Source organism: Trematomus bernacchii, unplaced genomic scaffold (assembly GCF_902827165.1).
Source record: "Trematomus bernacchii unplaced genomic scaffold, fTreBer1.1, whole genome shotgun sequence".
In the NCBI taxonomy this organism is placed as follows: Eukaryota; Metazoa; Chordata; class Actinopteri; order Perciformes; family Nototheniidae; genus Trematomus; species Trematomus bernacchii.
Genome location: NW_022987910.1, coordinates 3,975,565 through 3,988,108, shown reverse-complemented (window position 1 = coordinate 3,988,108; position 12,544 = coordinate 3,975,565). Strand labels below are relative to the sequence as shown.

Here is a 12,544-nt window from a genome sequence, read left to right as displayed (position 1 = left end):
TCACTTAGCGGTAGCTGAGCAGAGGCTATGATACGCATGCGTGAGTCACTCCCTCCTACACTACAATGTGCATGATGACCATGTTACTGTCATTAGCGATGGCCTAACCAATTCATTATGCAAGCCTGTTTGCATTTGCCTTTCTTTTGACTGCTGGAGCTAAACAAACACAGGGTTTTATTATATAACATGTAAACCAAATTCAAATTAGTTTTATGAAATCTTTAGAAGAACACAGGACACTCGCTTGGCCCTGTGTAATATAATCGTGTTGAGCAGATAATAGCAGAGCTCTTTCAATCAATTCAGAATATGAATTTGCTAAGCATCATTAATCATACTGAATCAAGTGCAATATCTAATATATAAGTGTTAGGCCTACAGCTCTATTGAAGTATTTAAGTCATATATTGTAGCCAGAATAGTCTGGCTGCAGGTATACAAAGCATACATACTTTTCATTTACATGCATCAACACACACATGTCAATTAGAATAAAACATGCAAGGATTTCTACCCTGGATTACACAGACACATTTAGTCAGATTCAGTCAATTGGTCCCCCTTTGTAAGTATGCATTTTTTTTAGGGTAGACTATTTTTATCTTATAGTTCTGTACCGTCTTATTTATAAGCTTTTTTATTCTTAATAAACTTTACTTTATTATGAACCTGCTCCCCTTTACCTCTGATTAGAGCTCTACAAGTAGCAGCCCAGCATCTTTGTTCCTGGCCAACTTGCCATCATCGAATCTACTGATTCTTGTAGCGTGAAGGCTTGATCTGGAATACATCGATAAACCCTCCCTGCTGCTCGTTGTAAGCACTTGGATCCGAAACCCTGTTGTCTTGTGTGACCAACCGTGACAGATCTTTGGCTCACTGCAGCTGATAAAATACTGTGCACAACCCACTAATCAAATGATCTTGTATCATCTGGGAGTTTAGCTTTGAAAGGGCCTGACCTTTTCTATGATATTTAATCTATATCATTGAGTATATTTCGGGTACAAACTCTTCGATGATACATGATGGAGCTCAAGCAAAATGTCCTTTTCTTTTTCTTTAATCTCTTGAAGGATAAACCTAATTCCAAAAAAGTATTACTTTTACAAAATGTAGTTACAATGAGTCACAAGCTCATTTGAAAAAGGTTAATACATGTTCCTGCCCATCACGCCAACACAGTAGAGGAGAGACGTGACTGCCGAACAGTTTAATTATATGCTATTTTTTGTGTCTTGCTGAAACTGCAGTGATTCGCCTCTCTTGTAAAGGCTAAACGATGTGATAAGGCTGCCATACAAATGTCAACAGATTGAAATTACGGGGTACTCGTAGACCTGTTCTGTAGACCTGCAGAACATCTTAAAGTGGACCTATCATGCTATATTTGAATAATATAGTGTAGGACCATACCTATATAAGGCATATTTATACTTTTTCTTTTTCAAAATACCAAACAGATCATGCATTTTAGCCATGCCTCATTTTGCTCAATTTGACAATTACTAGCTCTGGGCAGATTCTGTGAGAACAGCACCATCTACTGGCCTGGCATATGTACTGCAACGTATCCAGCGCTTTCGAACGGCAATGGCGTGGCTGTCTCCTCCTGATTGGTGGAGTTGGCCCAATAGCCGTAGCACCACCGTCCTGACGTCAGGACAGTGTTCAAATCTGGATCAGTTTTTATCAGATCCGTTGCAGCCCCTTTTTTAGAGATTTGGGTATGGAGGAAAATAGAGAGGGTTGTGTTTTCTGACACTTGGTGAGTTCCCTGGAACACCGGGGACACATATTCATGTTTAAAAGACGTACAAAAGTGCATTTTGCATGATAGGTCCCCTTTAAGCGATATTAATCTACTTGCAGTTTATTATAGACACTATAATGATCTTCAACCATCTTTAATAAATATGCTTCTGTATGAAACACTAGAGAGAGAACTGCTTCTTTACAAAGAAAACCTCTTAAATGTCAATAATGATATGGACCTATATTTGGCCTTTCAATTTGAGGCAATATAAAGTCCTGATCAGTATTTCAAGTGTAAATGTATTATTATAATGTATAGAAACACATTTAACAATGATGTTTGCTTTTTTAAATTATATTTGCCCATTTCTTTGGCTTTGGTCTGCTTTTTATCACTGATCGAAACAACTGGATTACTGCATTGTTTAATGTTATTTGTCAACATGCCAAGATTAACCCTTGATACGTCATCCTCAAGCCTGAACGATCCACAATAATCTCACAGTTACATCACACGTGATCACATATTTAATCTCGGAGTCATTGTCTTTGTTATTATGAAAGGATTACTCTCACGACGCATAGAAATGAATGGTTTGTGAATTTCAGGCTTTTTAGTTTTTTTAAATACCACATGTTGGGGAAATACCCTGCACATTTCTGTTTGAATTAGTTTGTATCTATCTGTAAAACATCAACATGAAAATGAGGACACGCTGTGTTGGAGCTTTACAATTCTGAGAACTGTGACCGAGTAAATAAACATGTTTTAGTTGTAATGCTTAGAGGGAGCAGCTTTTAATGTAAAAAGAAAAGCAAAGAGACATCTGAGTGCACTCTTGTGTTTCTGTCAGCATCAGCGGTAGGCCGGCACTCGGAGGAAAAGACTAAATATGGTAGGCCTGGTTGAACCACATCCTGCAGATAAGGAAACCATAGCAACAGTAATGCAGTACCATGGTGACTAGAGGAGGCCTGCTTAGTGACAAGCCACAGACTCAGGAACAACAGGAAGCCTCAAAGCCTTACAGGCATCCAATGTGTTTGACTTACTTTCAACAAAAAGAAAAGCATTTCAAAGAAACAGATGAATAATTAATGTGTTTTTTTACTCTTCGAGTGTTGCTGTGTGTTCAGCTGTAAGGGCTTTCACAGCAGGTGTTGAATACAGCACTTTCTGAGTACTTGAGGGTAAACTTTACCCCCTAAAACAAAACCAACAGCATTTACCAGCATATCACATACTGTAAGGCAGTAAACAAATGCCTGTGTGTGTGCGTGTGCTCCTCGAGGATGCACTGCATAGAGCAGATTTCTAGGGATTTGGAAGGATTTCAGATTAGACCATGATTACAGCTGAAAGTCATGGATGAAACATGCTGGTAATTGAGATGTAAATCTTCTGCAGCTTGCTATAAAAAAACCTCTTAATGCTATCTAAACATCCATCATCACTGGTGTTCATACAGATTCCATTTGCAGATGTACATCTAGCAATGGGTGTTGCTATAATAAATGATATGAATTGCTTGCAAACCATGTGTGGTGATTTTCACACGTATATACAATGATAAAAATGATATGTTACAAAACAAAAAAGAAAGACGGGAAAAACAGGTAAACATTGTTCTGTTCTCCCACGACAAAATAGCAACGAACAGATGCATGCAAGCATATAGCCTGCTGTGATTTTGACAAACCACTTCCCCTCACCTAAGCAGCTTCTATTTGTATACAACTATTTATTATCAGAGGAATACTTCTTGTCAGATATTTTGTCTGCAATTCATATACTTTATATGCGTATACATATCACACAAACATCACACAAAGGCAGCCTTCCTAAAAATAGCATTTGTGTTGATCTAAACAACTAGAGCAAGCATAATGTTGTACCACTGCATGTTCCCACACAAAGATGCACACACGGCTCCGGAGAATCTCAGCTTGGAGTTTTATGATGGCATGTGCTGCTGTGAGGCAGACACACACACACAGGCCACGTCAGCGGCACATAGCAGCTAATCTAATTGATAAGGCAGATATTCTCAGGCAGCCACTGAACCACACCCCTCATACACACACACACACAGCTACAGGGCACTGCCAGATTCAACCCCAGGGACTTGGCAAAGAGCTCTGAGATAACACTGATAGTAAGTGAAGACTTGTTCCCTCTGACCTTCTGAGTTGGCTCATGGCCCTGTTTAGGAATACTTACTTTCTATTATAAGACCCAGAACTTAGTGTGTCAGATAAACCACCAAAGCAGAAGAAGTCAGCATTCGTGCAGCAAAGACTTCTCTTACAAGATTGTATGTCTAGTATCTGCTATTGAATTAAATGTTGAACCCGACTGCTTCGGGAAGAAAGGTCAGAGGACCTATATGTGTGCGAAACAGCGAAAAGATAACAAAATTGTTTGAGTTAAATATTAAATATTCATGAGGACATGTGGGTCTTCAGGGGGAGGTTGTTGTGAACAAGAACCAACACAGAAGCATAAGTGTCACCTTGTGTTTATTAAGCTGAAGTTTATCGTCTTAATTATAATATGGTAATGAACAGAGCCTGTCGGAAGGGCCGGTATTACATCCTGCCTGAGAAACTGTTTGGACAAGATGACAGATTGTGTCACACCGCTTGTTGCCAGAAATTATTTCTGTTCTGGATCACAGATAATTAAAAAGAACACAACAGAATAGTTGTTCAGAGTGGAGGTCACTTTGAAGTCATCCTTCAACAAACAAGACAGAATATCAAACTGTACATAGATAGTAAAGCTATTTAAAGAACAACAACAAGGCACACAAAAGCAAGAGAAACACATTTCTCAGGATTGATTTACATTCAGATCCAGTTACTGATCATTGGGCTCCCACATGTCATCAATATCTGTTTGTCCCGTTGTGTTGTCTTGTGTGATCCGACTGTTTATCTCATGCTTTCATTAAGATGCAGCTGATCTTGACTCTCCAGCATCTGGCAGTCCAGTAATGTGTCAGGGTTGTGTCTTTGAACAGAGTCGATGGTCTGCTGGTCGGAAATATGACTCTCCAGTTTAGAGTTATCAAGACCTCTGCTCTTTTCTTTTGTTGGCTGTGATCCTCGCTAGCTGGAATACTATCCTTCCGCTGGCCGCCAGCAGGACTGCATCCTTCTATGCCAGGGTAAAGATCCCCGTTCCCCTGCTGAGTGGTGATGCTGTCTGTTTGTGAGCTGCTTCTTGTCACGTCTTTTGACTTGCTGTCATGCTGCTGGCTCTGTCTGATCTGGCCTAATGTGATTTGGAGCTCATTGAGGCGCTGTGATACATAGCGCCTCTTCAGTTCCAGCAGGATTGTTCCACTACGACTCAGGCTTGGCATGCTGGTTGGTGTTGCGTTCTGCATAAGGACATTATTAGAGAATGCATTATAGATGGCGTGTGGTAAAAATCTATAAGGGAATCCATACACTGTGTCAAGAAATAACACAAAAATGCAAATATGCAGGCATTGAATTTATTAATAGTGATTCACACATGTCCCCCTTTAGTCAGGGCTGAATGGGAGCACATGAATATCAGCATGATGCTTGAATGATTGAAATCCACTAAAGGTTTTAATGTAATATATCATTCATATTTATGAAATGCTATAAAATATAGAGAAGTGAGAAAATAAAATAAGCATCAGGGTTCATTTGAGCATGTTGACATTTGTAGGCAATTCAATTATAAAAGATACTTTCTAAAATATTCCCAGCACAAATTACCAACCCGATCAATTATTTGGATTATGTAATAAAATATGAAATATTCGGCAAATTACCGCAGAATGGTTGTCAGCACTCCTCTCTCTCTCCTTCAGCCATGAGCTCATTTGAGCTCTCTTCTGTTGCTGCACACTCAGCTGCAGAAAAGACTCAGTCATGCGGTCAATTTCTTCCTCTATGCAGGACATCTGTGGAGGAGGAGGAGATGATGACATAACACGGGGGGGTATGAGGATAGTGACTATACCCTAAATTAAGATTATGATTTCTAATTGATTGATACCTGCATTGGTGTCCCTTTTGGTGGTAAACCTACAGAAATCAAACAAGACTTTAGATTCTGAAAAATTAAGAGACACAATAAGTGTTAAGGAATAATACTTCTAGATATCTAACCTTTTGCTCTGTGACGTTTTATGATCTACTCTGACGTCTGTTATCTCCTTTAAGGAAAGGCATTGGTGCCATATGTGTTGTTGTTACCAGTTTGTGACCGGTCAACTTGTCTGGCACGAATGGTAATTGTTGTGAGAACGCTGAGGCACTTCTGTATCGGTGTTTGTGGACTCGAAGGTGTGAAATCTTTGAGGCCATAAGTGTCGGACGCAAGTGGTTCAGTGTTCCCAGCTGTTTAGTCTACTCCTTCAGAGATGTTGATTACTCTCTGTGAACCAGTTAAAAGGTCTAGCATAGAGAGAGGCTCTTCAGAATTGACGTGGCAACTCTACCGTGGAGTCAGAACCTCTGACTCTTTGACTTGTGATGTGAATCCTCCGGCCGATACTCTGAATAAACCCATCAGTGTTTGACATCAAAAGCTCCAACTCTCACCGTGTCTCCTTCCTGAGTCGGTGACTCCCAATGCATTGCTACACAGAAGTTTCCCCCACAATAAGTAAATCCTCCAATAATATATGATTATTGTGTACCTAGCAACACAACCCCTTAATGCTTGAACAACTTCATTGCTGATTGGCATGCTGTCATTGAAGTCCTGAACTGTGTGTACAGTATATTGGGATATTGGACATTTCTCTTAAGTTGACGAAGGAGGTAAAAATCTGCTTCCCTCTTTTCCGCCACAGAACTGCCATTAACGGTTTAATGATGCCTAGATATTGTGACTGGGGAGTAAGGGAAAAACATCTGACTTTAATTTGAAATCACAATTAAAAGTCTTTATTGGTTTGTATGTGTGTCTTTTTGTGGGGAATAAAAGTATATTACATTTGGAAAATATAGGAACTTCATGGGTTTCACAAGATAGCCTGACAAATCTGTTATGGATCAATGGCTGCAGTGTGAAAGCATAAGAAATAAGTGGACTGCTAGTCAGACCTTCCTAGGTTTTTATATTGGTCAAGGTTCATGTGTTTGTTCTCCTGACATCAGGTTTTTAAATGGCGCTATATTGACTATATGCCATATCAAGCTTGCATAAATTAACTCATTTAACCATAGAATCTATCTGGTACCATTGCCATATTAAAATACTTACTTTGCAGTGACAGATGCATAATGTCAAATGTAATGTTATTGCACAACTGCTAAGGTTTAGGAAAGTACTTGTTTATTATGTATACATATTTTGTCTATCCTGTGAATGGTTAAGTCAGAGAAATGATCATGTTATCATTTTGCATATTGTAAAGTATTTTCTTTGTTCTTACTATAAATCAACAATGGTCTTACCTGTGTCCGTGCTGTCAGTTGAACTCCGTTTCAGGTTTGTGACGAGCTGCTCTAACTTGAAATATTTATATTTTTGAAGTCTAAATTGGAACAAAGGTAGCAAGTTTTTAAATTATTTATCTAATGGAATACTTCACTTTGCTGGGGGCTTTGAATGTTTCTCACCAACCTGCTAGCTAACAGGTGCTCAGTGAACAGCCCTTCAGTGGGAACTCTTATGTTAAGAAATTCCTCAACAAATGCACCGTGCCGCCCCTCTGAAGCATCAAATTCAGACTGTAAAAAGAAAGCATACAAAGTTATCTTCCCTAACCCATGCAGTAAGAGAATGATGTGTGAGACCTTAAAAGCTCATACTTACTTCTGCTGTGTTCCATTTGAAAGAAATGTTGAACAGCTGAAGGCTTACAGCTGAAATTGCCTCATGGAGAGCTTTCATAAAGCCCTGAGGTTTGGATCCTAGTTGTACAGACAATAAATACATATATTGTTTCCAAAGAGGCTTACATACTTTGTGATTTCAAAGATGATTGCCAAAGCTGTTGAACTGTATTACATGGCTGTTGCCAAACAATGACTGGGTCTCAAGTCTCTCTTCAATAACGATCTTATTACCTGATGCTATGTAGGCCATAGACTGCAGAATAGTAGCGATGAAATGTCCCACATGCTGAAGCTTTGCCTCTGACAGATAAAGGATTTGATTGGTTGCATCAAAATAAAAGTCCCCTGAACAATGCGCCAGTAAAGCCTCATTAGAGGAAGATGAGGAAACAGGGATCGACTTGGCCAGTAGCAGGAGCACGGAGGGAAACAGGGGGCAGTCTGCGAGCAACTGCATCACCTGGCAACCAAACAGGAACACGGCCGAGTGTTGATGGGAGAGGTTGTCCAGGGCAGTCGGGACTAGTGGCCTGTCGTGGTTCTGGGCATCAACGACACAATGCTCTGTAGCGGATACAAATATATGAAAAAATGCTTCATTAGGCATTTGTAATTTGTTGAGTAATTCATTAAAAGTTACATTTTTCTTCGATGCTTATTTTGTACCATTATGAAGATGCTGATCCGAGCCAGTTGTTGTAAGGTTCTGTAAAGACTGTTGTATCTCCTGCAGGGTCTTGAATAGAGGAGATATGCTGACAAGCTTGGACAGGTCATGGTCACTTAGACAAGGAGCTGTGCAGAGGACAGAATCATGAGATTTGGAGGACATAACATCATGGTTCTCTTGGAAATTCAACACACCTTTGCATATTTGTTCCTTACCTTGCTCTGCTTTGGTCATATTCATTGAAGAAAACTGTTGAAGTAATATGATCATTGATATTATGATCCACTTTATAGCATATCCAGGAATATCAAACAAAACACCACCTTACCTGTGTATAACACATGTTGGTGTCACCAGGCTGTGTGTATCCAGCTTGCGGCTCACACTCCCTGGCATCATGAGCACTAGTATGACAGTATGGAGGAGCAGGCAACTCCTGGTTCTGCCAAGCTTCTCCTGTGAGCCTGCATAAGAGGGCTTCCACTGACCTGAGAACAGCTCCCAGTAACGCTACAGATGCTTCAGCTGAAGTGATCAGGATGTTTAGTCCCATGCACAAAATAGTAGAGAAAATATGAATTAACATTTGCCTTTAACCAGATGTCTTATGCCTCCTTTCCCCATCTTCTAACTTTCACACCCACACACACTTGCTTCCACTTCCTTCATTCCCTCAGCCTGACTTCTCCACCGACGTCCTCATCTGCATAACCCAACCACCCACTGTTTCCTATTCCCTATGCATTCTTTGGACTCTGACAACATTTCTCCCTCTTTTACAGTATGTATTTGAGTGCTATCCCTGTTTCAGTAATCACTGCACCATGACATATATTTATATTTTTCTCAGATAGTGTAGGTGGTATAAAATCTTCTCCTCTAACTTTGGACATGAAAGAAATTAAGTGTACTTCCCCAAATGCCAATCCAGTCCTTTAATTGTTTTTGTTCTGCCCATTGCTCTTGAAAAAAGTATTCTTTGATGAAATCTGATATGACCATCATTCAGCTTTACCTTGTGTATCCCTCTCTCCTGCCATGCTGTTAGATGGTTTATCCCTCATTGCATTGTGGACTATAAGCTCCTTAAGAAGATTCAGTTTTTTATGATCCATATTGTCAAAGACATTCTGAAAGACAAAATGTAAAACGAAATCTGAAACCTGAGAAAACCAAAAGTCCTAAATATAACATATCTAACGGACAAGTGTTGAATTTAGTAATTTATGCCTTTGCTATAAAAAAAAACTCACCTTGAGTGTTTCAGTCTGTTGACAAATGTTTCTATAAAACTCCTGTGTGTCTTTGCGGTGCCGGGCCAGCTGTGAGGCTATGTGCAGGTTCTGATCCTCTAGTTTGTCGTACAGAGTCTTCACATTTAACTCCTCCAAATCGAAGAACCCTGACACACTTCCTAAATCGGAAGAGTAGATGTCAATAATATGCAAGTTAGAAATGGGCTGAAATATGGGGGAAAGTCTGATCAGCCCATCCCAAAGAACTAATGAGATACTTATTCTGATGAATTGCTGCACCATGAAATCAAAAGCTTGTTTGACTGAGCTCAATAACAATTCAGAAGCGTCTGTAGCTTTTACAGACCGTCCGGATGCAGCATGCTTCCATGCGATGGTTGACAAGTACTTCAGAGCCAGAGATAACAGCACAAGCAATTAGAGAAGGATATTAGCCATTATTTTCTTCAATCAAATGGTGGAATAGGCTGTTAACTGCTACCTAGTCATGCGTGATGGTTTCATAATGACTCGGGCCAATAGATGCTTAAACGGTAAACGCCCTATCAAGCAGCATGAATAATGCAATAAGCAATAAGTGAGAAACATTAAAGCCAACTCTACTTATAGATTTCTAGACCTTTCTGCAAATATTTTCCACAATCTGCACCTGAGCAAAAAAACTGATCACTAGAATTTGTATTACCACTTACTATTACTAATATCTAAACTTACCAATTACTTAATATATATTTGATTTGTAATCTTTACTGCAGTATAACAAGCTCACCTCCTTTTGAAACAGCGGACTCCTCAGCCTCTGCTCCCTCTCCTACACCCCTCCTACCTAAGTAACCACCTTGGCTTGGGACTGCTATGCTGAAACACAAATAAAAAGCCACATATTTATATTTGACAGCATTTTACATAATTGACATAACTAAGTTGACATGAAAAAAAAGAGAGAGTACATGGATAGTTACAGTATATATATACCCAACACCAGTCTCCTGACACATGGCTAAAACAAACCATCAGTATTGATTTAAAGCCAACCAACCTGTCTCCACTGCAAACACAATCCACCGGACTGAAGGGCTCCCCAAGGCTGCGCCACTTCGGCTTAGCCCTCCACTGGGAGACAAGTTTTGCTTTTCCAGGTCGCAGAACTAAAACTGTGGTGGTCAAAACCACAACTACAACCAGCAGCAGACTCAGGATCCCTACACACAGGTATTAGCATTGTGGCAGAATAAAATAGCTTGTTACAACCATGCACATGTATAAATAGACATTATAAGGGAACAGTATGATACACACCTGTTATCACTCCCCAGTCAGGTAGAAGGTTGAGTCTGTGCTGTTTTACAATCCCGTGCTTGACCAGCTGTGCCGGGGTCATGGGCTGGAAGACGGAGGCCCGGGGGTCACACTCTGTCCCCTCCTCACTGACCACCACCACCAAACTCCACTCTGGCACAGCGCTGTCAACAAACACATACTTCCCTGTTTCCAAAAACACATGGGCAAACCTGATAAAAGGAGGGGAAAAGGAGATGTTTTAGATAAAGGGGGGAGATGTCACAAAATGGGAACTCAAATAATCTATACTTCACGCTTCACACTACCTTGTAGAGTTGAAGTTTGTCTGCTTCATGAGAATCTGTAGACGCCTGAAGGCACCAAAGTCCCAGCTGGGGTTACTGTTAAATAAGTGGTCTTTCTGATATACTGGGAAGTGGCTGTGACGGCGGTCTTGGGGTAATAAAGACAGTGACAGTGAGAGCAAGATTACCATGTTTAGAACTATAATAAATCAAACTGTCATAATGAAAACAAAATGAAGGAAAATAAAATATGCTGTACCAGTGTGGTTGATGGTGAGGTGGAATATGAGCATGTCACCAGAGGACAGACAGGCGATGGGGTTGGGGATACGAGGAAAGACGACAGCATCATAATCATCTTTTGTCTCCCTCCTTTGTCTGGGTCTTGTACTTAGGACTTCTATTGGTTCTGAGTAAAGGTACATGCTCAGGGTTTAGACACTAAAGTTGCGTTTTCAACTTTTTCCTATACATCGGAACAATAACATGAAATCATCATGACAAGTTAAGAGCAGTCACCCGACAGGAACTGATTGATGAGCTCTCTTTGTGTAGGAATCCAACCAAACACGCCTTCAGGGTCGAACTGGACCAAATGGATTTTACCAATATTGGTTGCGTGGAAATCTGGTCCTAAAACATTCATTACAGTCTGGAAGTAAACAAAAACAAGCTTAATCTTTCAGCTTATGTGACATACAGTGCAACAGGAAATACACTGGGTCCCATTAACATTACAACTGTGACACTTTCTCCATATTTCTGATTATTAAATCTAGTCTAGAAAGTGGAGTAAGTGGCTCTTTTTATTGTATGCTTTGATGTCTGTTTTAAATAATTGGGAATATTCATATTTAAAAGTGTTTTTTTCATTGTTAAACATGTAAATGATAGTAAAATGGTTGTTACATCTAAAACAAAATGGTGTGGTGTGTATATAAGTGTAGTTAAATGTCCTGTACTAGAGAGAAATACTTTTGTTATGATATTGCACAGATAAAGAGATTGGAGCAGGAGTTTAAACAAAGCACAAGCATAATTCAGTTTAAAAGGATGTACAGAAACACTTTTTTGGAAAACTATGAGAATGAAGAGAGATGATTGAAGATGAGAAATTATTGTATATGTATGTATAAATGTAAATGTAAATAGGAATAACTTGCATAATGATTTAAAGGACAATCATTGATCAAGTAAGGGGTGGGAATTAATAAGCATTTGCTTCTTCCTACTCCCTTTCGGACACATATGATTTTTTTTAATTATTATTATTAATATGAAGACTTTTTTTGTTGAATATATAAATATTATCATGAATGTGGATAAATACTGTATTTTAACAATACGGTATTCTGTTTTTCACATTTGTTATTTTGTATTTGTTTATTTTTTAATCTGTTCGAAATAAAGATTGAAATGAAAATGAAAAAAGAGTTTGGGGA

At 39.4% G+C, this 12,544-nt stretch overlaps 1 protein-coding gene across 1 annotated transcript; it reads right to left on the bottom strand.

The window, feature by feature from the left end:
* Positions 1 to 4,261: 4,261 nt before the first annotated feature.
* Positions 4,262 to 11,779, bottom strand: LOC117470490. Its single transcript, XM_034115284.1, has 18 exons — positions 11,622 to 11,779; positions 11,362 to 11,511; positions 11,124 to 11,250; positions 10,816 to 11,027; positions 10,556 to 10,718; positions 10,286 to 10,374; positions 9,514 to 9,674; positions 9,276 to 9,390; positions 8,589 to 8,785; positions 8,455 to 8,509; positions 8,257 to 8,385; positions 7,822 to 8,154; positions 7,568 to 7,665; positions 7,376 to 7,482; positions 7,207 to 7,286; positions 5,798 to 5,826; positions 5,571 to 5,702; positions 4,262 to 5,144 (listed from the first exon to the last, which is right to left on the bottom strand). The coding sequence occupies exons 1-18, from the start codon at positions 11,746 to 11,748 to the stop codon at positions 4,698 to 4,700; spliced, it is 2,751 nt and encodes a 916-aa protein (XP_033971175.1). The 5' UTR covers positions 11,749 to 11,779; the 3' UTR covers positions 4,262 to 4,697.
* Between the last annotated feature and the right edge of the window lie 765 nt (positions 11,780 to 12,544).

Bases quoted from the DNA above. Each gene is read 5' to 3' on its own strand.
- LOC117470490 (XM_034115284.1), bottom strand. From the start codon at position 11,748: ATGAATGTTTTAGGACCAGATTTCCACGCAACCAATATTGGTAAAATC. The intron at 8,786-9,275 runs GTAAAGCTGAAT...TGATCACTTCAG, and splicing joins AGGAGAGAGGGATACACAAG to CTGAAGCATCTGTAGCGTTA. The intron at 8,386-8,454 runs GTGTGTTGAATT...TCCTCTGCACAG, and splicing joins TAAGGAACAAATATGCAAAG to CTCCTTGTCTAAGTGACCAT.